Source organism: Daphnia pulex, chromosome 2, assembly GCF_021134715.1.
Source record: "Daphnia pulex isolate KAP4 chromosome 2, ASM2113471v1".
Lineage (NCBI taxonomy): Eukaryota > Metazoa > Arthropoda > Branchiopoda > Diplostraca > Daphniidae > Daphnia > Daphnia pulex.
In genome coordinates this window covers 9,249,467-9,276,156 of record NC_060018.1, presented here as the reverse complement: position 1 = coordinate 9,276,156, position 26,690 = coordinate 9,249,467, and the positions used below count along the sequence as shown (strand labels likewise).

General features: G+C 41.3%; 3 protein-coding genes across 5 annotated transcripts; 1 reads left to right on the top strand and 2 right to left on the bottom strand.

Moving 5' to 3' along the window:
- The first annotated feature begins 8,228 nt into the window (after window positions 1-8,228).
- LOC124202724 (ankyrin-1-like) lies at window positions 8,229-9,599 on the top strand. The gene has a single exon (XM_046599129.1). It carries the CDS (start codon window positions 8,229-8,231, stop codon window positions 9,597-9,599), a length of 1,371 nt encoding a protein of 456 aa, XP_046455085.1.
- A 7,718-nt stretch (window positions 9,600-17,317) lies between these two features.
- Window positions 17,318-17,872, bottom strand: LOC124202722 (dermonecrotic toxin LarSicTox-betaID1-like). The gene has a single exon (XM_046599114.1). It carries the CDS (start codon window positions 17,870-17,872, stop codon window positions 17,318-17,320), a length of 555 nt encoding a protein of 184 aa, XP_046455070.1.
- A 1,441-nt stretch (window positions 17,873-19,313) lies between these two features.
- LOC124203333 (dual oxidase-like) lies at window positions 19,314-26,678 on the bottom strand. Of its 3 annotated transcripts, none has more exons than XM_046600081.1 (9): window positions 26,367-26,678; window positions 26,113-26,300; window positions 25,575-25,655; window positions 25,161-25,323; window positions 24,600-24,787; window positions 23,668-23,872; window positions 23,425-23,591; window positions 21,606-23,346; window positions 19,314-21,533 (listed from the first exon to the last, which is right to left on the bottom strand). In XM_046600081.1, the coding sequence occupies exons 5-9, from the start codon at window positions 24,759-24,761 to the stop codon at window positions 19,654-19,656; spliced, it is 4,155 nt and encodes a 1,384-aa protein (XP_046456037.1). In that variant the 5' UTR covers window positions 24,762-24,787; window positions 25,161-25,323; window positions 25,575-25,655; window positions 26,113-26,300; window positions 26,367-26,678; the 3' UTR covers window positions 19,314-19,653. The 3 variants fall into 3 exon arrangements, with proteins under 3 accessions (XP_046456037.1, XP_046456050.1, XP_046456042.1); XM_046600094.1 differs by having other exon boundaries at window positions 24,600-24,788; window positions 25,163-25,323; window positions 26,051-26,300; window positions 26,367-26,633; XM_046600086.1 differs by having other exon boundaries at window positions 19,381-21,533; window positions 26,051-26,300; window positions 26,423-26,432.
- Window positions 26,679-26,690: the final 12 nt, after the last annotated feature.

Genomic DNA, 26,690 nt, shown 5'->3' with positions numbered 1-26,690 from the left:
AATAGAATGGAACAGAATGAAGATAAGAGTTTAAAGGCCACTATAGCAGGTATCTCTGCACACGATAACGAGCAAGATATAGAGATCTTGCGGCAGAAAACAAAGATTGTTCATTTAGAGAAACAGTTAGCCGGTCTAACTATCGGAAAAAATGCTCCACAGGAAAACAACGAGATTGATTTTCCCTCAATAGCAGTTGCCGACGCCTTTAACAGACACAGATCACCTTCCGGCGATCGTAGACGGTCCAATTCGGAAAATCGGATCCGTTTTCAGCACCCCCTAAGCCGCCAACACAGCGCGGATAGAAATATTCCTCGATCTAGAGGTACGAATAATCAACACCATAGATCACGTAGTTCTAGTGGTAACAGATATAATGATACACTAGATAACCGTCCGAGAAGAGAGCCAACTCCACCACCACAAAATTATTCAAACAGATCACAAGGACAATTTCAGCGTCCCCAAAATTTTAATCCTATGTTTAATCCTCGTCGTAGATTTCAGAATTTAAGTGAATATCCCCAGCATTTTCGAAACCAAACGTTTCGTGCCCATCAGGTACCGCGCCAGAATAACTTCGTTACCTCAGGTCCCCCTGGAGCTAGGCCACAGCATAACGCTTGGTATAACCCAGCCCAAGGATTTAGAAATAAGAGACATATAGAGTGTTATGCTTGTGGAAAGCGAGGCCACTACGCGCGAGAATGTCGCAGCGTGCCCCCGCCCCCGTCAACAGAACAGCAGTAGGTTTATCGAATAACAGTGTTGTAAATATAAATATACCCGTAATATGTAGCGTTACGCAGTTAATGCGTATACCTGTGAGTTTTTCTGGTCTAAAGACACAAGCTTTAGTAGATACAGGTGCCTCAGCTAGTTTCCTTGCACATCGACTACTTATAAATGTACCCTATGGAGAAGTTAAAGAAATAAATACCGCCAACGATAGCACACAGCTTTTTAGAACAGTATCAGGAGAGTTAGTCAAACCACGAGGATGCTACGAGCTAAATATTAGACTAGCTCGTAGACACTCGTTTAAACATCCATTTTATGTAATGTCAGAGTTAGAAGAAGGATGTATTTTAGGTTACGATTTCTTGGCAACTAACGAAATAATAATAAATCCTAGCGAACGATCGATTAGCTATAAACAAGACAACGAGTTAAAGAAACTTATAATACCGCCATTACAGATTAACTCAATTAGCATAGTTGATCCACCCCAATTTAATTTAGAAGGCATACCAACAACACACAGGGAAAATTTAAAGAACCTTTTAATTTCAAATTTTTCGCTTTTTACTGAGAATTTAAATGAGCTAGGAAAAGCAAAATCAGTCAAGCACCTTATACGTACAACCAAGCTTCCGAACGTTATGCCTATGAGGAGAACGCCTGAAAGGCTACGACTTGTTGTAAAAAAACAAATAGAAGACATGTTAAAACATAATATAATTAGGCCCAGTACAAGCCCTTTTGCATCACCTATTCTTTTAGTAGCTAAAAAAGAAGAAGGACAGATGAGATTTTGCGTGGATTATCGTGAGTTAAACAGTGTAACCATAAAAGACAGGTACCCCATACCAAACATTCAGCTAATTATTGATAGTCTACACGGTGCCAGGTATTTCTCGACTCTGGATTTGCTCAGTGGATACTGGCAAATCGAGATCGAAGAAAAACATAAATATAAAACAGCTTTTATTTGTGAGTATGGCTTGTATGAATTTAACTGTATGCCATTTGGTTTGTGCAACGCACCAGGCACATTCCAAAGAGAAATGAACAATGTATTAAAGGACGTGCTGTACGAATTTACACTTGTTTACCTTGACGACATCATCGTTTTCAGTAAAACGCTTGATGACCACATAAAACATTTGAAAATTATTTTTAAGCTTCTGGCAAATGAAGGATTAAAATTAAAATTAAGTAAGTGCGATTTTTTCAAAACAAAAATTAAATACTTAGGTCACGTGATTACAGTAAATGGTTTTCATCCAGACAATAAGAAAATTACATCAATTCTAAACTACCCCGAACCACAAAACGTAAAGCAACTACTCTCGTTTTTAGGATTAGTTAATTATTATCGAAAATTCGTTCGAAGTTACGCAGAGATAGCGCATTATTTAACAGAACTGACAAAGAAGTCATCGACTTGGATTTGGGAAGAAAACGAAAGGGACGCCTTTCGACGTATCAAGAATTCGCTAACCAACAATCCACTCTTAAGGTATCCCGATTTCACCCGGGAATTCTTGGTATACACAGATGCCTCAGGATACGGGATTGGAGCCGTGTTAGCACAGATACAGAACATACCCCCCTCAGAATCAGATCCAACACAGGCCCACGGAGAACAGGAAGTAGTTATAGCTTATACGTCAAGACATTTAAACGAAAGAGAACGAAATTGGAATGTATCAGAAAAAGAATGTTTAGCGATTGTTTATGCATTAGAGCAGTTTAGACCATACTTATACGGAAGAAGTTTTAAAGTATACACAGATCACAAACCATTGGAGACATTAATGAAGAAAAAAGATCCGCATGGCAGATTAGCTCGTTGGTCGTATGAAATGCAATCATACGATATGATAGTCCTACATCGTCCTGGCCAGGAAAATCAAAATGCCGATGCATTAAGTAGGACTCCATTACCATCAATAGGATCGATAATATTAGTAAAAGAAGAAAAGGTTCAAAATGATATAATATTAGCACAGAGAAATGATAATTATTGTAAAGAAATAATACAGAAACTAGAAGAAAGCAATAAGAAAGAATATAATGAATTCCGTTTCAATAATGAAGGCATTTTAATAACAAACGAAGGAAAAATAGTTGTGCCAAAAGAGAAAATTAATGAAATTTTAGAATTGAATCATGATCATATTTTAGCAGGGCATTTAGGGATAGCAAAGACGCTAGCGAGAGTAAAACGCCAATTCGTTTGGCCCGGACTAGGCAAAGACGTTACTGAATATGTAAACAATTGTATTGCATGTGCAAAACGTAAGGCCTATGGGTCGACTAAAGCCCCACTTAAGCCATTGCCTTTAGTAGCAAACATTTGGGAACAAGTCGCAATGGACATAGTAGGGCCGGTTACGGAAAGTAGTGAAGGAAACAAATATATTTTAGTTTTGTCTGATTACGCAAGTAGATATGTAATGACCATACCAATGAAAGACCAGAAAGCGCATACGATAGCAGAACATTTAGTAAAAAAAGTCTATACAAAATTCGGTCCTCCAGCAAGAGTATTGACAGATAAGGGAACTAATTTTCTTTCAAAACTCATTTCAAAAATATGCATTCTTTTTAAAATTAAGCAAATTAAAACTACAAGTTACCACCCGCAGACGGATGGACTAGTGGAAAGATTCAACAGGACTCTGTGCGATATGCTCGCATGTTATGTGAACGATGAACCAGAGTCATGGGATAAATATCTCGACTTTGTAACTTTCGCATATAACACTGCAAAGCAAACTAGTACAGACTGTTGCCCTTTCTATCTATTTTTTAAACGCGAAGCAGTAGTGCCAAGCGATATTTCTATCAATGACGATATAGACGTTTTTGAAGATGATGCAGATGAATACGATAAACAATGGAAAAGAGCTCTAAAACGTTCGAAAGAACGATTAGAGAAAGTTCAATCAAAGCAAAAACGACTATATGACAAAGGTAGTAAATTAGTTAAGTATAACGTAAACGATCACGTACTCTTAAAAGCCCATTCTACCCCAGGAAAATTTAATAATAGATGGTTAGGACCGTATAAAATAAATAGAAAAATATCGGACCTTAACTATGAAATTATCAAAATAACAGATGAAATAAATAACACTGAGGACGAAGGGAAATATATAGTACATGTAAATAGGTTAAAATTAGTGACCAGCACTCCCAATAATATAACTAGCCCTAACCCAATAATTATTAAGAAAAGACGTAAAACCATTAAAAAGATACAAACTAAAGTAGGAAAGAAAAGAGGTAGGCCTCCAAAAGTAAAAGAAGTCGTAACAGCGACAAAAAGAAGAGGTAGACCTCCGAAGATAACAGGGGTTGTAATTCCCCCACAACCAAAACGTGGAGGTAGACCCCCAAACCAACCAAGAGTTACAGATCAGGAATTACCTAATAACAACCCCGTAATTCCACCGACACAAATACGTGTGTCACATAGATATCCACTTAGAAATAGAAATTAAAGCTTAACAAACAGTAATCGTATTTTGTTTTTCCAAATTAGATGGGAAACAACGCTGTTCTTATCACAGCATGCTACTTGTCGATTGTCTTTACGCCTATTTTGACGCTTAATATACAAATTTGCGACTGCTCAAAACCAGTCACGAGAGGTCTGCTTGACCTTACAGACCCAGATTATTGTTTCAAAAATCACACTGATAAAGAGGATGAACAGAAAGTTATGAGCAAATTAGTTACCTATTATGTGGCTACTAAAATACAAACAGACCTGCGAGTAGAAGGACTCGTATGCTCGCAATGGATAGAAACGAAAAAGATCACAGGATCATTTTGGGCAGGATCATATGACACGGAGCATTTTCACACGACGAAAGAAGTCAGTCCCCAAGAATGTTGGGAAATGAAATCGCTATTAAACTGCGCAGGAAATAAGAATATAGTTAACGGCAAAACATATAGTTATAGACAAAAACCAGTAGGTGAAGGAAAATGGATGTCAATAAAAGAATATTCAGTAGTGAATTGTTTAGCCCAAGACATTGAGATTAGACAAGAGTCCACCGATGGACCACTTCTATCACCATTTGGATCGCATAACGTATCGTTGAAAAACGAACACCTTATCGTTAACCACAATACTATTGTGTGGCGCATACCAAACGTTCCTACAGCAGTCGAGGTAAAATGTCAAGAAAAGAAACAATTTAAGGGAACAGGTAAAATATCTCTCATTAAAATAGACAGAAACCCAAGATTAAAACAGATAAAGACAGGTAGAATATTAGATACCGAAAAACAAGTTGAAATTTTATTTGGTCCCGAAAAAGTCAACCTTTGCGCCGGTATGTCTAATTCTTACAAAATAATTGGCATACCGGATACCCACATAGTTTTTGAAGACGAGATCGAAAAATTCTTCTTAACAAACCCAACATCAAAAACTCGACACACAAGACAGCTTAAACAAATTAACAACGAAAATAGCCACGTGTTTGCATGGGGACACCTCAATCCCCTTGCATCATTTCCACCCACCGAGTTCGACGAGAAATATGAAGACAAAAGATACGTGGTAACAACTTCCGACATCGAAAATCATCTGTTCCTGATGCCTCGAGTTCCGATCAACAAAACTACATGGAGCGAGCTAGGAATTTGGCCGAAAACACAGCAGCTTTTCGAATTTTCCACGGACTATTCAATTCGTTTTACAACAAATGGAACCAGTTACTGTCTGACAGTAAACAACCCAAACCACCTGCTCTTCAAAGATTGCTCGATTCCCCACTCGACTTGGATTTATGATGACTACCGAATGTACATCATGGAAACACAATCGAAAGGATGTCTTACAGCAGTCAAGGACCAGGTGTCACTTGAACCTTGTGAAATGGAGCCCCATTCAATCAAGCAGATGTGGAGATTTGATCAACGTAATACGGACTACAACCTACGTCAAGCATATCCAAACATCACAATAGAAGAATGGGAATTCGTCCACGAAGAATTCAGAAGCAGCCCTGCGGAAAACCTATTAAATATAGACCATATATTTAATTGGGGACAACTTATGAACAAAAACAAAAATGGAAAAACGCCGATGTGTATGAACAATATACAAGGAAAATTAAACATCTCTATGGAGCCATGTCAATCACCAGGAGACCCGATGCAGTTTCCAGATCAGCTGTTTGAATACGACATCGACTATACCATCAGGAAGTTCGACACCAATCATTGTTTAAGAATAAACGAAAAGAACGCAGTTCTCGAGCAATGCAACCCAGATAGTATGAGATGGGGAGCCAACGAGATAACTGGACAATTAATGGATGTGAACTCAATCAAATGCATTGAATTTCACCAAGGAAAGTTAAGATTAGGATTATGCAACGATGACCAGAAACCCAGACATCAGAAATGGAAATTCGAAGCATACAACCCTAATCTAATAAATTCCGAAGAGCATCCCAGCTTAATACCTTCCAGGATTCTCGAGTGGCATAAAAACTTTTCCATTCATGATATGCCATTCCCGACGATGCCGCCAATCTTCCAGAATCGAAATAACATGAGCCTCATTGAAGATAAAACGATACCAGATACAACGCCAGTTCCAGACACAACGACAGAGACCAACAAAGAAGAAACAACGCCAGTTCCAGATACAACAAAAGAGACCAACAAAGAAGAGTACCCTGAAATATTCGAAATAAAAGCCGTAGAAACACCGATCATAAATGAAACTAAAGTTGCAGCAGCGTCACAAATCAAACAACAAAATCTAGGGAATAATCAACAGAAAAATCTAACAACAGTTTTCGCAGGCGAAATAGCGAGACCAGATGCAGGAATCAATAATAATTCAAGCAACCCGCCAACAATGAACCCAACAAGACCTACAGATCCTCCAGTACCTGCACCGACAAAACCTGCACCAAAAGTGACATCAACAACAACAACTACAACAACAACCACAACAACAACGACATCGACGACAACTTCAACTTCAAAACCCATACCTTTAACCGAACCAACAAAACCACCTGTACCACGCCCACGTAATTCTACACAAAGCAACACTCCACCCCAAACAAAAACAACAAGTCCCAACCAAAAAGTTACAAAACAACCCTTACCCTTACCTCATCCCACCAGAACCATCATACCTCACCAGAACGATTCCAAAACTATACCTATACCAACAAAAGCCACATTACCTTACCTGAACGACTCAACCGACAAAAGCAAAAACACCACACAAAATAAACCAACAACAGCAAACAAAGAAGAAATCAGCGAGATCATCAAACCCATTATCCAATCCTTCCACGAGCAATATAAGCAGAGCATCGAGATTCAACACGAAAATGAGCTGGCAAGAGAGATACGACAAATATACTGCCAGGTGTCTGTGCTGAGAAGATTGCAAGCCATGACACTGTCTCAAACAAATGGAATTCTAGCCGCAGCAGCATTGGAATTACCAACTTGTTCACGACTTCAAGGACTCGGACAATCTTTACTTCTACAGGAATGCGAGAAGAAACAAGTTACAGTCGGAGCAATAGAAACGAAATGTGGATTCCAGCCATACACGGTTTACAAAAATAACAACTATACAATTGGAACAGATGGATGGTCAATCCACCCATTTTCCAATTGTTTTTGGAAAACAAACCTTGTCAATCTAAACGGAAAAACATTTCACTGGGAACACAATACAACCCACGCCGATTGGACGGAGCAAACGCCGAATATACACACACCAAATTTAAATCTTGTATCGCAGTTTGAAGAGCTCTCCCTTAACGATTTTAACTACGCTTTAAAAGGACACCCAGCTCATTCAGTAACAGACTTAGAACGACTCAATGTTTTAAACGAATTGATAGGTAGGATAGAGGAAACGCACGACAATTCGTTAGCTGGAATGATAATGTCAGAGAAACAGGATACGAAAATTGGAGACATGTACTCTTGGACAGATTATCTAAAAATTATCGTTTTTACTACGATAGGATTTATAATGTTTATCCTAGTCGCGTATATTTTTGCACGAGTCAACCCTATACCAGCCATGATAGATTCGTTTCAACAACGCCGAAATCGCCGCGCAGCAGTAGAAATACCAATAGAGCAGAGTCATCACATGGCATATGCCACAAACCATCCAGTTATAATGCCAGGAAATATGTATCCATATGTTATGCCACCAAGTGCGCCTATCGAATCAATAAGCCGAGCAAATAGTTTCCTTAATCAAATTCATCTGTAACTGCTGACAATTGACAACATACTTATCGCCGCATGGAGTAGAGTAGAAATGCTTTGAATAACTATATACAAAAATATGTTAAAAAAAAAAAAACCACCGTCTAATATCCAAAAAACCATATCATCATAGAAAAGAAAAGAAAAAAATGAACCAAGAGGATTTTGCAACGACCCCCTCGGAACGTCAACGGATTTGGACCTTTAGCACTACCCACATGAGTAGGAGAAATGCTTTTCCTCCCAACCGGAAACATGGAATTGAAAAAACCACCCCGAAGATTCACGAACTGGTTTTGATGGACAGTCACACCGAGCTGAAGTATTGGCTTACGCGACACCCAGAGGACATTGAGAACAGCTATCGACAAAAAACGCCTCTTCTGGTAGCTATCAAACATAATTCGTACAAATGTTTCAAGATTCTCCTAGAACACGATGCAGACGTCGAAAAAAGTAACTCAAAGAATGAAACGGCGTTAGTGACCGCGGTACGATTACACCGAATTAACATGATTGAAGACTTGATCTACAAGGGCGCCACAATCTACAGCGGAGATCGATTGGCTAGAACAATCACAGAAATACTCATCTCACGGGATGACGTAAATAGTATACGGTTCGTCCATATTTACAAGAAAAACCTTTTAGAGCACGATCTGGTTAATCAGGAATTTCCTTTGACTTTGGCAATAAGCCATCAGGCTAGGAATTGTATCGATTACATCCTCAGCCAAAACCCAAAAGTCGAGTCATTTCTAATCAACAGAAAATTCAGCTGCCCCATTTCAGTGGCTATAAGAAGAAACGACATCGAAACCATAAGGGCTCTAGTAGAGCTAGACAGATTCCAGCACATTGTCAACACAAAAGTGCATAAATCTCTTTCTTATATCCATCTAGCAGTGGAAAAAAACCGCCATGAAATTGCCGACATCCTACTATACCACGGAGCACACGTAAATCTACAGGACAATAACGGAAACACGCCCGCGCACTTCGTGAATGATATACCTACGTTAAGGGTATTGATTTCTCACGGAGCCCGCCTGGAACTTGGAAATCGTAACCACGAAACTCCAATCATGGCCGCAGAAAAAGATGGCAGGAATGCCGTCTATCAATATTTACGCCTCTACAACCATGAAAATAGGAAAAAGGCCTATAAAACACTCGACACTAGATTTTATTACAATAATTCTGACAGAATCGAGAAAGCGATAGCAGCCATGAACATAATGTCGGACGAGACCTCCCAAAAAGGAAACTACGAGGATATGCCAGACTTGGAAGAAGGACCGCCAATTAAGCACATCCCTATTCCGCCACGACAAATCAACGAGAACATCTACCCTACAAGAACCGAAATGTCGCGCCTAGACGACGGTGCACCAAGTCTCAAATTACGAAATTTTAAACGCCTAATAGACAAAGCGAAATCAAAACTACCCCCACCACCTGGATACCGACGGGACTATTCTTTGATAACAAGCGAATCAGACAGCGACGTCGAGAAAAACATTATTGCCGACAACAAAATAACGCCTTCCGAGAATGAAGATGACGACGATCTAAACGAATTAGAATAAAGAAATTAAAAATAATAATAATAATAATAAAAAGATACAACGGTAGCAAAGCGTTGTAGTAATCACCAGTAGCAGCTAATAGTTGTTTACAAACAACAAAAAGAAAAACCTAAAAAAAAAAAAAGCCAATAACATTTAATGCTAAAAAAAAAAAAAAAAAAAAAAAAGAAAGATGCTAATTAGCCAATAAATCGTAGTTACCGCCTTTTTAGTCATTGCCTTGACATAGCATCACTAATGAATCGATTTTACCCAAGCAGCTTACATGGACGCCAACGCAAAAGTGCTAAAGAGAACGTTCGCGTTAGTAGCTGATAGAAAAGAAAAGACCGTGGTACTCCTGGACGTAGAAGCAAGAGTAAGGAAAATACCAGCGGAAGTAATTAGCAGCAGCAGCGAAACTGTAGTGTTTCAAACAGAAAGGAGATTTATTAACAACAAAGAACAAATCGACCTTGAAGCAGATTCACTAATAACACTTCACGAAGCGGATCCGGAAGACGAAGATCCACTACACAGCGACGATCTTTACTACGACGACGTAAGTTCAATCGATAGCGGATCGACGGAGCCGAACCCTGATCTACCACTAAACTTCGCCTCGGACGAAAAAGCAGTTTCCCCCCTTCCACCAGGACTCCCCAACAACGACTGCAGCGGAGAAGCTGAGCAGATGTACGCTCCCCCAATTCTTCTCCGAAGCGAGGAGGAGTATCAGCAAAACAGGAAGGACCTCATTAACCAATACAACCGCGACAGCCGTGAACTATATCGACGTTTTTACTCCCAGGCCCAGCAACTGAAGCAAGCACGAAAAAGAATTTATTCATCTTAGCTACTTTACTCTTCGACTTAGCTACTGTCTTTGACAGTGACTAATGACTTTGACGTCATTAAAAAAAAAAAAAAAAAGAAAAATATATAGATTCATCTTGTCTGCACCTTCTTTAAGTTAGTTACCACCCCAACTTCTCTCTTGCGATCTTTTTCGACTATCTACTATAAATATCGCTGTAAAATCTTTTCTTTCTTCACTTCGCTACCACATATTTTATCCTGTTCATCATGGCCGGACGTGGTCGACTTCTTCTTGGACCTGACTTCATCCACGACGAAGTGGAACTCACTACGCCACCAGTAGTTGGCCGAGTAATTGAATGGCCTCTTCCTAGGACCGAATACCGGAGTTATCCGTCTGATGACTTACAAACTTCACCGTCTCCATCGAACGAGCCGGAGCCGGAACCTGGGACATCGACTTCGTACACTTCTCCTGACGACCAGAAAACACGGGGCGTTAAGCGGCCGTCTACAGCACGCTCTTCTAAAATTAAATACAACCGCGTTGTATTTTCGCCTCCCCCCTATTCATCAGACGACGACGATGAACCTTCCCCGGTTCCGATTTCGAAAAATAGGACTCGACAGGTCATAGCAGTGGTCCCCTCCATAAGACCGCAGGCTCCACGACCCGTTTCCACCACCGTCCAGACGCCGGAGCAACAGCCTGCCGCCCCTGCCGGCCCAGCAGCTCCCCAGACTAACACTCGTCCGACGCCCGAGAACAATCCGGCCCTTGCGCTGGAACAACTGAATTTAATCAAACAATTCATCATCGACCAGGAGGAACTGAAACAGCGGTATTTTTCCGCTCTCCGCAGCCTCAACCGTCGATATGGAGACGATCGTTGATTACAAATTTTAAAAAAAAAAAAGGGGGAGGAAAACATAACAATAATCACCAGTAGCATTGACCATTTACCTTTATGCAGATTTTTGCCACTCTTGCCTGTTTAGTGATTTTTACCATTCTTGCCTGTTTTAGTGACCTTATATGTAGCAATGTTGTGCTTTTAATCTTACATGTAGTGATGCTGTGCTTTGCCAATGTTAGAAGATCACGCCCCTTCCCAGTTTGGAACATCTCCAAGCAGGGGAGGAGTGTAATGTTAATTCACAGCATATGGCAAAGCCATTGACAAGTTCTCACACTTGTTGATGCGTTTACCATACGCACCTTCTTAATTACTTTAACAGGCATGGCTACCATCAGACAAGCCATCGCTCATCATCCCGTATATAAATCGGACATTCGATCTATTTGAGGTCTCGTTGTATACGGTCACTAGCTTATGCTTGTAATCGTGTTACAGTTGTCTTGGTTGTTTCTCAATACACCTTTAACCGCACCTCTCGTGTTTTGACTCTTGTGACTCATCATCACATAATTTACAAAATTGTCGGTGTTCAAGCTCTTAAATTAGACCCTGCTCTCCTCTCCATGTTCCCCCACCTTATTTTATTTTTCTACATTCAACCCCTTTATTCATTACGGGTGAAATCATCAACTCATAGAATAGGACCCACACCATCAAATGGAAATGAAAATCTAAAAAAAAAAAAAATTTCATGCCGTTTATATTGTTGATCTTTCCTCACAGAGTGGCAGATCGATCAAATATCTATTAGGTTAAAAAAATTTCTTTTCTTCTTCGCAATCAAGTTCCTGTTTTCTTTTCTTTCGCCTTTTTGGCTTTTTTCCCCCTCGTCTTTTATTCGCCTCATCATCGTTGAGTGAAGCGAATCCCTTTTTTTGTTTGTGGGGGAGGGGAATCATTTTGAGGATGTTGTAGTTGGTGACAAGCGGCGCTTTTGGGTTTTACGCCTCTTGTAGAGAAAATTCGTCGTGTGGCTTTGACAGTTTTGTTGCTTTTTTTTCTTCCTGCGCGTGTGCGGATGCCATTTTTTGATTTCGTATTTTTAAGAGAGACGAGTTGAAACAGTACCAAAGAAAACAGACATGCAAACAAAATATTCGATGAAAAGCGCGTACAAAAATATTTTACAAAGATGAAGAAGAAAAAAATGTGAGAAACATTTTTTAAGGTTTTTTTTTTTTACGTCTTGTTTGTCGGGTTCTGTTGTTTGTTGTTTGTCGTTGAGTACCTGTACAGTTTATATTCGTCGAGTTTGCTTTTGTGAAATCGCTGGGAGGTGAACGAGTTTGATTGCGATGGATGAATGATGATTGCTGGTTTGTTTGTTCTTTTCTTTTTTCCACACCATCTTTCGATTTGCCTCGCTTAATTCGCCGACGATGTCATTCGCTCGTGTAAATAGGCTAGAAGGGCTCTACAAATGTCGTTGTGTGATGTGTCTCTTGCGTATGTTTGTATTGGGATTCTCATTCGGGCGGTTCGCCTGGCGGAAATCCCCCGCCGATGGAATGAATCAACAAGGAACGACTTTTTTCTATTGTATTCCGGCCCAGCTGTAAATCATATTCTCTCCATCTCTTTTTTTCTTTGAATTCTCTTCAGGATCGAAGGTAACAACAAAAACAAACTTTTTGGAGAGTGGCGTAATTCACGTAAATGAATGACAATCTCTAGAGAAATGTGACCGTTTTCTCTTTGTCCGTGATGATATTTATCCGTTAAATAAATTCTGATAAGTTAAATATTCTGTTCGTTCTTTCAATTTCTTTTCCTCGCTGGGAGAGAGAATAATAACCCCCCCCCCTCGTTTTCGATGACCAGAAAAATCAAACAATTGCGCTACGAATCATTTTGACATAAAATATCGGCAAAAATCAGCGTATCATTACAAAAATTTGAAACTTTGTTCAAATGTAGACGACTATGTCGTCTACCGTTGGTAAAAGTTTCAAGTAAAAATTGATTAATTTAAATTTTTTATGATTTTTTAACTAGCATACACTTTAGCTTGGAAACATATGGCGAGCGCGCCGATGTTTCCAAACTTTATGTCTAGCACTTTGGGATAAAGTTCAATTTACTAAAATCTGAAAAAAATCATGGTGAAAGAAAATTCTTTCCTTACCAAGAAGATTTTTTACAATTTGCTTTGCGATAACTCAAACGTGAGTTATCGCGAAAAAATGGAGACACATTGGCCCGTAAGCCGCCGTGTTACAAGCGTGGAAACACTCGCCGTGTTTCCAAACTTTGTGAGGGTACTGTATATACTGTCACAAGAAGGATAAGGGGAACCGCCGTTCTTCCTCATGAATGTTCCTTGCTCCGTAGCTCTTTTTCTCTCGGATGACCGCCGTTTCGTCTGTTTTTTCTCATTCTTCAACCCGTTGCCGAGTGAGCCACTCTCTTTTTCATCCGCCACGTACTACTCCCAACGTTATGGGAAATTTTTCTTTTTTAAATATTTATTAGTTATTTAGTTTTTATTTTATTTATGATGGGAACCCTTCCAATTTTTACAAATGGATTTTTTTTTCGGGGCTATCCCTCACTGGCAAGTCCCGAAGAAAAAGACAGAAAAGTTGCTAGGAGGATACGAACGACGTCAAATGTCTCCTCCACCGACGCTTCGCTCTCGACGTCAATGATGATGGCCCTAGAGAATTTTTCACCAGCCCGTCCCAGACACACATTCGCTCTCTCTGTGGGTGTGAGGGGGGGTCTGAAAAAAAGGAAAACTATTCAATCCCGTCTCTGTCTCAACTTTATATTTTTTTCTCCCCGTTATCTCTCCCTGCCCATGCAGCCCAAGACTCTTCAATATTTTTTTCTTCTTCGTCTTCTTTCCTCTTTTGTCTATTTCATAAAAATAAATTCTTCTCAATTGGATTGAGAAGCGGACAAGGGCTTCTCAGGAGTTTTCGCGTTTCTTTTTCTTTTTTTCTTATTATTGTTATTACCGTTGTGGCCTTGTGGGTTGATTGAAATATGGGAATGAAAAGTGTGTCTACCTCAATATCGTCGCATTGATCATATTTGTTTTAAAAATTTCAAAAAGACAACAAAAAAAAGAAGCATCCATTTTTTTGTCCTTCTTCATTAGCTTAAACTGTTGGTTAAGTTCGAGACATAAAAAAAGAGGAGGACAAATAAAAAGATTTCGCGAAGTCTTTAAAGGGAACTGTATTTCTTTGATTTATTTATCGGTATCTTCTAGTGGTTGGCAAAGTTTTTTTTTCTACCGTCTTCTCCTTTTTCTCACGTTGATTTCTTCAACTTTTTTTTTCTCTCTTCATCTTTTCTCGTTAAGTAAGAGCGAAAAAATATGGGGTGCTTCTTTAACATCTTCTTTAACCTTTTTAACAACAAACCTATCATTTAACATCATCCATAATTAAACAAACAACATTAGGGGAGAGGGGGGCTAGTTGGCAGGGTCACTTTTTGTGAATTTATTTTAATTTTTTTACCACACGTTTTGCAAATTGAATGAATGAATCAGATTCAGATTTCAATTCTCTATGAATTGATCGTATTTGTTTACAATGTTCATTTACACGAAATTGTGAAATTGAGAAAAAATGCAAAAAAAGAGTCTGCCAACTTGCCCCACCTACGGGGTAAGTTGGCAAGTGACGATTCTTCATTGCTCCAAAATTTCTAGGTCGAATTTTGAAAACTTGCAACTCAGCATCTCGTGAGAAATCTGTATGCCAACATGCCCCTCAAAATTTCTGCCAACTAACCCCACAGGGTGCTTTTCGAACAAATAAATTGATAACTAAATAACTTTTTAATGTAGAAATGTCGGGTTTATTTTAAACATAATACAAATATTAATTCTTGTTTGCTTAGGTTTTCTGACACTCTTAGAGTTTTATACTATGAGAAAAATGAAAAGTACTGAGAGGCCCAAAAAAAACTTTTTGCCGTTTTTTTTTTCTTTTTGCTATAACTCCTGTTGGGGAAGTCGTATACTTTTGAAATTTTGTGTGAGCAATCTGGGTGTTGTCTTTCATATTTGGTGTAAAAGGCTTGATTTGTTTTTGGCTGTAAGGGGTAACATAGCGTCAAACATGGGATATTAGATTGACCAAATCTGATTCCAGGAGCTTCCGCAACTCGCAGGTTTTCCACCCAAAACCACGAAAGTAAGTCAGTGGTTTTTTGCGTAATATCTCAAAATAAAATTTAGTTGCCATCGATTCTTCAAATTCGATTCAGGCAAAAGAAAAGTTGGGGGGGGGGGGAATTCGCAATCGATGAAACCTTTTTTGCGAGCTTTTTTGTGATCTTGAAAAATGATATGATAAGCAGATTTTCATTTATTTTTTTTTTAAATAACGCGACATGGATATAAGATTTGGCGAACGTTGAACAAATAAACCCCCGAAATAGAAAACACTCAAAATTTCAACAGTGAATGCGACTAAATATCGTCGGGAAATTATTTCCCAGAAAGAGAAGAATAAGACTCAAAAGAGACGGGAAAAGGTTGTCGGCTTCCGCGATCCATTCCGATTAAATCGCCCGGTTTAATTCGTGCGGGTCTAATCACCAACCGGGCATACGCACCAACATTACATACCTATTGAAGTTAACTATTCAGTCGAAAAGCATGTTCTTTTTAGTTTACCTTTTTTTGTTTTCTTACCGGATCTTGATTGTGCGTCTGTAACGCGCGGCAGAGCATAGAAATGATTGCATCAGACACGGTTGCCAAACACTCCCATTTCCCAAGACAGTTGACATGCAAATATATATAGGCCTACTTTCTCTTATTCCTCTTGTTTCCGTTTTGAGCTTTTTCGCCCACATCAGTCACGTTGATTTTTGTTTGAATATCTTATCGTTATTAGTGAAAATAATCTTCTGCCATTTTCTTCGGTTTCCTTCCGATGTCTGAAAGTTTTATAAACTTTTGAAACTTGCTCTGTTAATTGGCCGATTTGGTTTGAATGCCGTCACGGACCTTGTGAACTTTTCCACCAGCGTTCGCCAGCAGTTTATAGAACGACGCAAGCCCAAAGTTTTCCTTAGCCACCAATTATTGGAAAGACCCAAGCAAACTGACACTAGACTCCGATAAGTAGGTATATATCCAACCGAAATTAGCATACTTTTGTGCCGCAATATATTGCTGCGCGAGACTACATTTGCATTGCTCAACGACGCAATTGGGAAATTTCTAAAAAATACTAGAGGAAAAAAAAAGAGAGGATGAAAGGCTAATAATAAACGAAAAGTTGCGGTGGAGAGGGTGTACTTAAATGCTTAATGCTAAATTTTGTATTATTGTACTATCGACGGGGAAGAGCACGCCTAGAAAGTAAGTCGCATTGCTTTCAAAGGATTTGCGAGACTTTGGCAACGAACAAATTGTAAATTTAAGGATTTGCATCAACCATACTGCAAACTCGCACGGCTATCTGGAATTTAATTATTTAAAAAAATTGTTTATATAGTTGTTATACGCAAAATACAAGTACGTGCACGTAATAAGAAGAGAAAAAAATTCCAGACGGTAGTGCAGCCTAAATAAGAAGTAGAGTGTCTTATAGGTGGAAGAAAATAGTGCTATGTACAATAGTTATATGTCGCGATAGGTTGCAGACGACACTACACACACCCGTTTGAGTGCCGCCCAATTTAAAAGTTAAGTTATTATGTCAGGAAATCGGAAATAAATATGGTGAATTTTATCTGAAGCAGCTGATAACATTATACGTCCGCTTGGCCTAATCCGGATGCAACTCTATCAAAGTATTAGTACTGTCCAGGTGTCGTTCAGACGGGACAGCCAAGTGTATATAGATTTTTGGAAACGAAAACATTGAACTGACTGGCGGCCGGGCTGCCGTTCGCCACGGTACGTTCAATAAATTATTTCGTTTTTTTTTTGCCTCCCAGTTTCCTCCGACGTTGTTGGTGCTCAATCGAAGAGAATTATCCCATACTTTTTCCGCGTTATCTCCGGCCTTCGCTGACGATTGTGTAGAATTAGCGATCGACGTATTCGGAATGTTGTGCTTCCTGTAAAGCCCCGCGCAGGTAATCAACTCGTGAAATAGTCGAGCAACCCAGAAGAATTTGACCGCGATAACCCCGTGAAATGACATTCTCGTTGATCATCCGCACTACGTTGGCTCCAGCTTGGGCGTAATTTCGGATGGATTTTTCCAGTTTGACGTCGATGTAGATGAGTGCCAGATGGGAGGATGTTATCTCGGGGCTGCCCAGGACGTGCGTCATTTCTGCAACACTGGTGGAGCCGGAACAGCCTTTGCCTAGTGATCTGCATCCATGATCATGAATCGATAAAAACTGAAGCAAACAAGTGCAGTCACAATGAGCCCCGTGGTGGAACTGGACGGGACGAGTGCCGTCAAACTTCAGATCCATTTCGATTCCGTTGGCGCCTTGTTCCAGAGCCCAGCGAATAGCGTTCGGTGTGTTGGTCATGTGAGCGATGACGGTAATCTGGGGCGATGCGCTAACGACACAGATGATTGCAAAATAAATGATAGTAGACACCACAATTACCGAGAGCTTCATTTTATACTGAAAATTTTGAGGCAAAACAAAACAACACGTTTCTATAACACTATTGGATTGAAGATTCAAATTTCTTGGTGGATTTTAAGTTTCGTTATGGCGAATTGGAGAGAGACCAGGATTGGCACGTCAGTTCAGATAAGTGATACTAAAAGACAAGTTCTCATCAACAACTTTTAAACAACGAGGCCGCTGCAGGTCCCACTCTGTCCTTTCACATTTCTTGATGATGACCTTCCCCAGCTGCTCTGTATGGTTGACAGTAGCCACATCCCTTCTGAGTGCTAAGAGGAAATACCTTCTCTTACCCCCCCCCCCTTGCTACTTTTTTTTTTCGAGTTGCGATGGGTTAATCAAGTGGTATGGGATTTCACTTACCAAAAGAAAAGGCGGGAGTTTAAATGGGTTTAAAAAATGGATTTTAAAAAATTGAACGCCTGTATTATTCCAATGGTATAGGATATTATTTTTCGCAAAGATCATTTAGAAGGAGTTGAGTGGCTTGCGATAAGGCTGAATAACCTGAGTGTGTGAAATCGTTACAGTTAATATACGAATAATCTGGCTCTGAGTCTATATACATCCCATATTGCAAGCGCTCTCGAAAAGGACCGCAACCACGGATGTATTCCTCAACTAATGGATTACTTGAATCCCATATCTGTGTAACTCCTAAAAATAATCAATTTCAAGATGAATTTATACGTTTATGCGTTTGATCCTGCGATAAATTATATTACTCACAGCAGTTTAGACCAAACGGCTTCGTTGTACTGATGGATCTTATCCGAAAATATGTCCGCGTTCATAGCGCCAGTGCTTCCAAACTTTTCCACGACTGGGTATATTCGCCAACTGGCTGAGGAATGGAGCCAGTTGCTCTAATTGTTTTTGGTAAAGTTACCGTTTGACGAATGAGTGAAATTTTCGTCGGCGTCATTTTCGTTGGCGTTAACTGATGCAACTTGTAATGAGTCATTTGGGTTTTCATCGCCATACTTGAAGCTGCTTCATCAACTTAGTATTAGGCAAATTTAGTTCATTAGGTGTACGACCACAGAATCACACCTGATAAATGACTGCTTCGTATTTTTTTTCGACTTTCAATAAGGTTTCGTTATAAACTTACACTATACCATCTGCCAGATAGAAATTAATAAATTATGAAAGTTACTGATAACGATATTACACTCCATATATAGCATTTTTTATTGCAATTCTTTTACCGCAGGTAAGAGATGAAAGTGGCAAAAATGTGAATCCGACATTTCCAATACATGAATCAATAACACTCGAATCTGAATGCAATCGAGTGCTGAGTTCAATTCTATTCTTCTAATACCAAGTTTGCCCGTTGGCGCTTTCAGCTTCACGAATCAGTATCATACCTTGAAAACTCAAGAAAATGCACTCTGCAAATCAAACGTAACTTATTATACAACCCTTCCTTACGTCTTTTATTTTCCAAGTATAACATGACAGACAGGCGAATCGAGGAATGCACAAAAATGGAAATGGCAAGTGCGTCCACCATAAGGATAATCCAGAACAAAAGACGCAATCAATTACAAAAGCAGCACGACGCTAATGAGAAGACAAACAGAATGAAGATTCCAAGAAATCGGAAAATAAAATGAAAAAAACCAACGAGGGGATGTGAAACTGTTGAGGAACACGAAAAAGAAAAACGATTAAATGACGACAGCGCGATGATATAGGGACTATTCTATAAACCAAACGTACACGACGCAGTTTAGGACAAGGTTATCTCCTCACAGTGATTAACCGAAATTCTCGAAATGGTGTATGAAATAGGGCAGCTTGCGACCCTGATTCACTTCCTCGCAAGCGCTCATGATGGACTTGGTCAAGGGTCGCGGACCGCAGCTAAAGACGCCGATCTTGCTGACGTAACTGTGCTTCTTCTGAACGAACTTGAGGAAGGAGGTCATGTCCGGTCGACCAAAATGGTTGACCGCCTTCAGCCCGGTGAACATGCTGCGCTTGGAGATGCGCTGGAAGTGGTTCTCGCAAATGTAGAACATCGTCGTGCGCAAATCGAATTTGTGGAAGAACTGAGTGATGAAGATGTGCATCTCCAGCACGTTGGTCACGTCTTTGCGCTCGACGTCTCTCAGGACGTCGATGAACCACTCAAAGTGGCGGTGCGACGGGCAAGTCCACAGGAAGTAGACCTTCTTGCAGGCGACGCCGGAGTAGCGGTTGGTTGACGTGCCAAAGACCAAATCGTTGAGGATGGAAGCGTAGGGCGTGACTCCGATACCTCCACCCACCATGACGGCGACTTCAAACTTGTACCAGTCCTGATTGCCGCCACCGAATGGACCGTCGAGTTGGATTTTAGGGTCCATCTCTTTCGGGTTGAAATTGCTTGGGTCGAAGTAGTTGCGCAGCTTCAACGTCCACGGTCCCTGCGCCTTGATGTGGCAGGATAAAAAGTTTTCGTGTGGAGCCGATGTGAGCGTGAATGAGTGGAACTCTTCAGGCTTGACTCCGGTGCACGAGAGACGGATCCACTGGCCGGAAAGATACTTGAAATTGGGTGGGCGGTAGAATTTCACCTTGAGAACGTCGGACGGCAGGAGGACCGTTTCGATTATGTCCAGGCCCATAAACTTGGTGCGCAAACTGATAATCTTGTCCAGGGTGTAGACGATGGCCGGTCCGATGAGGAAGATCCAGAAGCTGGGAGAGGCTGTCAGTCGGCCGAGTCCGTGCAAGATGGACAGGATATAAAGGACAATGTATAAACTGTGAGTCATCCAGAAAAAGTTGTAGGCCTTTTTGCGAATGATGGGATTAGCAAAGACAAAGATGATGATCACAACGACAAAGAGGAGCACGCCCGTCAGTCCCGTCAGAGTCTGGAACAGCCAGTAGGTGATGGTGGGCTTGTAGTCGCTGGGCAAGCTGATTTCCTTGGAGAGACAGCGCAAATGTTCGATGGGTTGCGTCGAGACGTGGTAAAAGTTGACGATGTGACCGACCGTGTGCAACATCGAAAAGAAGAAGGCCGTCAAGGCGCAAATCTTGTGGAACTGAATGTGAGAATCCAGCGGAATGTATTGCTGCACCGAGAACTCTTTGAGTTTGGTCAACAAGTTGCGGGACATGGTCAACAACAAGAGGCTGTAGCAGAAGGAAAGTGCCGCGGCTGAGCCACGCGTGATGGCGATGCCGACGCCCATGATGTGACGCAGATCCGTGTGCTCGGACATGAACGAGTAGTGGATGAATCGGTCGTCGAAAAGGGCGATCGTCACGACGTAGAAGACGAACAGGTAGAAAATGTTCTGGCGATTGGCCTCCAGGAAAGTGGTCAGCTCGTTCCACTTGCGCAGGATCGTGTTGCGGTGGCGCTCCTGGGAGGCGTCGATGTGGAAGCTGATCATACGGGCCACTGTGGTCGACGTGTCCAAAAAGTTCTGCTTGGCGCCTTTGCAGTCGAGTCCGATGGCGATTAAGTCACCGCGGTACTCGCGCATCATCAGCTTGAAATTGTCGTAGGACAATGCGTCTTTGTGTTCCAGGCCGGCAGACTGGAACATGCCGTCAATCAATTCCGTCACCTGGTCGTCGTTCAGGCTGTTGTTGGTACGTGCAATCTCGACTAACGAGCGCAACATCTCAGAAAGTTCACCTGTTGGGTAATAAAACAAATCAATTCATATCGAGGGCCAATCAAAAGTCGATTGAGCTAATGCAAACGTACCTTTGTCGATGACGCTATTTCGATCGTCGTCGCACATGTCGAAAATGATGCGCAACTTGTCCTCGGTGCGGCCCTTGGAGAAGAGGACGACGGTGTCGAGGAACTCCTGGAACGAGATGCGGCCGTCGCCATCCTTGTCGACGATGATGATGTTGAACATCATTTTCACGAAAACGTCGTCGCCCTTCATGCCCAGAGCGCTGGCGAATTCGCTGCGCGACAGAGACGTCCGCATAACCATGACGACATCGCCCGTCGCCTCCTTCATTTTGCGCTTCTCGCCCGGCTTGGGACCAAAAGTCAGAGCGTAAGCCTCGCGGAAGAAATGTTCCAGCCGCTTCTCTCGGCGCTCCCGCGTCTCAGCGTTGGACAGCATCTGCTCGCGGTAGGTGGGAATCTGTTCCAGGTGCTTCTTGTGGCTGGTCAGGAACGTCTCCAACTTGTGGAGGAAGCGCTTGAGCGACGCGTTCGAGTCGAATTCCAGGACGAGGTCGCAGTCGCGCGGCACGCGCACCAACAGCATCGGCTTCTTGCGGGCGTCCTGCGTGACTTCAATCGTCAGCAATTCGACGCCTTTGAAGTTGACCTTGCGCAGCTTTTCACCTTTGCGGTTCACCGTGTAAAACGCCTCGTCGGGACCGAATTTCACCTTCACCAGTCGCTTGTGGTTCAAATGCAGCCACTCCTTGACGACCATCTTGTCCACCGATTTGCCGTTGTTGTTTTCTTCGCGACGGGCCTTGAGCTTGCGACGCTTGGAATTCTGCAATTTCACGACGCCGTAGCCAGCGCCTGCGGCGATAATCGGCACGAAAGCCAAGAGGAGACAGCCGTAGATGTAGGGCACTTCGCTGCCCGCAAAGTAGTCGTAGCCGGCCAAGAAGTTGCAGGGGGTCAACAGCGAAGCGTTGAGCTGAGTCGGTTGAGGGCACGGGTCGCCATCGCGGAAGAAGAACACATTCCGCTGGATCTCCCCTTCGCTGATGTTCATCGTGCTGAAAATCACGTCGTGAAATGTCGTTTGGCGGATCTCCTCGATTTCGCCGGCCGTAAACATGCCGTTGTCGCTGTTTTCGAACCAAAAGCGATCAGCGTCGCGGATTCGACCCAGCTGTTCCTTGATGACGGCCGTGAAAAGTGGACCAGGTCCGTTGGTTGACTCCAACATTCCACCGATGTAGACGTCGACATTCCACAAATCATTTCCATAGAGCTCGGCCAGCTTTGGGAAGAGTTCAGGCTGTTGAACGGCTAGCGCCGGATTAATGTCGGTCCAGTTGGTGATGGGGCTCAAGTGGAAGCTGCGGCGGGCCGTGTTGTAGTCCGGCAGGCCGGTATCTCGACCACGCATGATGTTGAGCACTACTAGATCGCGACGGGAAAATTCCATCGGTCCAAAGAGCTTGTTGCGGACGTCGGAGCAGAGTAAACTGTCCTCTCGTTCGGCCAGCTGCGAGGCCATGCCCAGGATGAATTCTTCGACGGAATTGTTGACCAAAATTTCGACAGCGTCCCACCAGGCCGAGCAAAGTCGAATGGCTGGCGTCTCGTTTGGTCCCAACCTGAAATTGCATTGGCCGTCACGTCTGTAGAGGCCGGGAGGGATCATCGTGTGACCGAAGCGGAAGGCAGCGCTCTGGAACACATGGCTGATTCCAGGGTGTACATCGGCTTTGTAGCCTTCGTATTCGCCGAGAGATTCACCAATCAGGGCCGGTAAATATTCGTACACGACAATGTTCTACAGATAATACCAAAAATAAAAATATTACAACAAACGCTTTGAATGGTTCCATCTATCTAAGATTTAGACGTATACTTGCAATGTTGCCACCACTACACGACGAGCCCTTTGGAAGACTTGCTCATCCGACCATTCCGGATGTTCTTGTTGAATTTTACCAGCGACCACATTATGGAAGCGGAAAAAGAGAACGCCAATAGCAAGAATTGCTGGGTTTTGATTGGTCCGAGGATCTCGGAGTACTATATAAACATATCGTGAATAATTCATTCATTCAGCATCTCCAATCCAATTACCGTCAATAATTTGTTTACTTACGAAGCATTTTTTCGGGACTAGCCATTCTCATGATGTGTGGAGCAGGTGCAGTGAAAATAGGTACACGATCCTTGTTTCGTGGGGGCATTCCTTCCAAATCGCCCGATTTAAAAGTTCCGTTCGTGAATGACCTCATGGCGTTCACCCAGGCCTCACTTGTGCTGTAGATAAAACTGCCATCAATCCAGCTGGTCATCCGATTGATCTAAAGGACAAAAATCCAATTTATAATTCGATTACTATTGCCTTCAATAACTTGACAATTGATCTCATGCCAATAATTCTCGCATATCAAAATTGACTCAAGTGTGTCAGGGGCTATCCTAAATGAGATAATCTCCCTTGAAAAATTATTCGAGAACCCCCCAAAAAAAGTTAAGTGCAAGTCTTTCGTTGCGGTTTATGTAAAGTAGCCCCAACGGCTACAGCAATCACCATTTTTAACTAGTTACATTAAACCTGGAGGGGATTTCGCTCTCAATGTTACCGTGCAGATGATAAATAGCAAACGTTCGTCCAATAAATAAAGATCAATCAGATTTTCTATTTGAAAACAGATGACTGAACGTTTTGGTTCGCATATCCTTGCCCTTAATTTTAATTTTCACCCCCATCTTCAAAAATATGATTTTATGTTAAATTTGCAATATTTTTTACAGTATTGACAGGGACGCGTAATAAATATCAACCTTAAAAGTTGGTCAAATTTCGAAAGCCATTGGCAACGTTATAAATGACAACAATTGCATTTTTCTAGCCGACAACAAGTTCAGTTTACTTACGTGCACTCCAAATTATTTACTAGATGCAATTGGCTATTTCTCAAAAATGCGTTTCACGCATGACTTCCCTGGAGTATTTTTATTTTATTTTTACCGGAGACTGTAACAGGAAATGACTGTAGAAAGAGTAAGCGATTATCTCTGGTATACCTGTTCCCGGGGGCTGTTTGGACTTTGTCCTGTTTTGTGGTCGTACCAGGCACGGTGAAATGGCATGAATATCTTTCCTGTGCATTCTGCGTCATACATCTCGTCACACTTTTCGATATCAATTTTGTGCATCTCAATTGGGCAACCCGACTCGCTGGCCATCAGGATCTCTGAAGATACCAGTTGTCCTGCAATAAAAAAATAAAATACACGACATACATTAGACATTGATTGATGACCTAACACTATTGGGCAATCAAAAGTTGTAACCAACAATCGAACGTAGACACAGGGAACCTCGATATTGATCTAGCTAAAAGAGTCACTCATAGTTTCGTAAAAACCAAGTGCAATTTGCATATCAAGTCAAGTTAGATTGATGTCGATTGATTCATTTTAAAAATAGAAAAATAAAATGTCGTAATTTTTACAGCATTTAGCGATTTGGTACGAAGCCTTAGATTTTGAAAGTTTTCACCCTTATCAAACCTTAGAAAATGTTTGCTAAAAAAGCTTAAAGTGCGTTTCTTTTCTGGACAAAACAGAGTAATAAACACGTACCGAAAGAAAGCGAAAAGAGCGGTGCGATTCATGACAGAGCCGAGTCCATCGGGACCTTTCATGAAGAGTTCACTGAGTTTCCTTGCATTGGGCCGATTATCTCCTCCCATCATGTAGACACCGTCAGCGTAGGTAGCTGGGACTTTGCGCGTCAAGTGACTGTCTGCAATACAAATGGCAACAATTTGATTTAGTTCCAAAACATTTTTGCTAATAATCTAAAAAAAAAGTTTTTTCAGGAAATGCTAATCAGTTATCTACAAATTTAAGGCAATTAGATTTCAAAATTGTACTTTTAAGCTATTCGCTCAGGTGAAAACTGAAGTGAACAACAGCATAAGAATAGAATAGAATAAAAAAAATAATAATGCATTGGCAGCTATTAATAAAAAAAAAATCAGACCGTTAACTTACCGACTGATCCCCAATCTGGATGAGCCAAGTTGTTATACCATCCATCGTATCGTGGTTTTTCGTAGGTGCCCTTAATCCGTTCTGTCAAAAGAAAAAAACAAAAACAAGAATTTTGTATTTCATTAGAGGTTGCGAAAAAGAAGATAATGCCCACGGATTTCACCTACCGGTATTAACATTAAAGCACTCTCGTTAGCAATCTTATTATCTATATCTACCAGTATCGATTGCCCCAGATTGAAGCATACATTTATAAAAATGTTGTGCAAAACCAGATTTTTTTTTAGAACGAGTACTCTACTCTACTTATTTTTCGAGATAAAATAGTCGTCGAAGACTCCTTAGCAAAAGACTCTACTTCTTTATCACGTCTTCTTTATCTATGTCCTTAATCCCAAACTAAAATTCTCTACAATCGCCACACATGTCTCTTCGCTTTCACCCGAGAGAAAAAATGGAATTAAACCAACGAAAACCTGCACGTGTCTTTCCTACAAAATGGGAGAAGGGAAGAACGATGAGTAATCCATAAACCAACCACATGATCGTGCCCTTTGTTACGATGCTGGTCGTGCATCGTGCGGGCCACTTATCGGTGCGAGGTGTTGATCTTCCGCGGTCTGCTGTACAATCCATGGCGTGAACGTGGGGGAAACTCGATCACTGCTTGACCGATTACTAGTACGACACGCTATCGCTAACTTTTCCTTCCTATGATTGGCTTTTCTACACAAATACACAAATAAAGTTTACTCTTGAGCAGAAACGACAAATAAAAAATTATTAATTTACCTTGTCAATGGTTGGTTGGTTAGTGGATTGGTGCCCTGCTGCTCACGATCAGTCACCTTGTCAATGTTGAGTCAGAATTTTTCGTAACCCCCCCTCCCAAAAAAAAAATAACAAAACAGACAAGAAAACACTCAATCAGGGCTCGTAGAAACACTCACATTTGCAAACAATTGTTTCATCTTTAGATCTTTTCTTGAAATAAAACAGCTGAGAGAGCAGACTATGACAGTCTTGACGGTATCGAATATCCAACAATGCAGTCTGAACTTAAGCTTCAACAAAACTAGCCGCCTCCAATGGCCAAAACGCCGAAAGATCAAAACT

What these genes read in the sequence shown, in the direction of transcription:
- LOC124202724 (XM_046599129.1), top strand. Translation starts at nt 8,229, where the DNA reads ATGAGTAGGAGAAATGCTTTTCCTCCCAACCGGAAACATGGAATTGAA.
- LOC124202722 (XM_046599114.1), bottom strand. Translation starts at nt 17,872, where the DNA reads ATGAAGCTCTCGGTAATTGTGGTGTCTACTATCATTTATTTTGCAATC.
- LOC124203333 (XM_046600094.1), bottom strand. Translation starts at nt 26,210, where the DNA reads ATGGATTGTACAGCAGACCGCGGAAGATCAACACCTCGCACCGATAAG. An exon ending in TGTAGGAAAGACACGTGCAG is followed by an intron (nt 25,656 to 26,050) that starts GTTTTCGTTGGT and finishes TTCTTTTGACAG; the next exon opens with AACGGATTAAGGGCACCTAC. An exon ending in AAATAGCGTCATCGACAAAG is followed by an intron (nt 21,534 to 21,605) that starts GTACGTTTGCAT and finishes ATTACCCAACAG; the next exon opens with GTGAACTTTCTGAGATGTTG.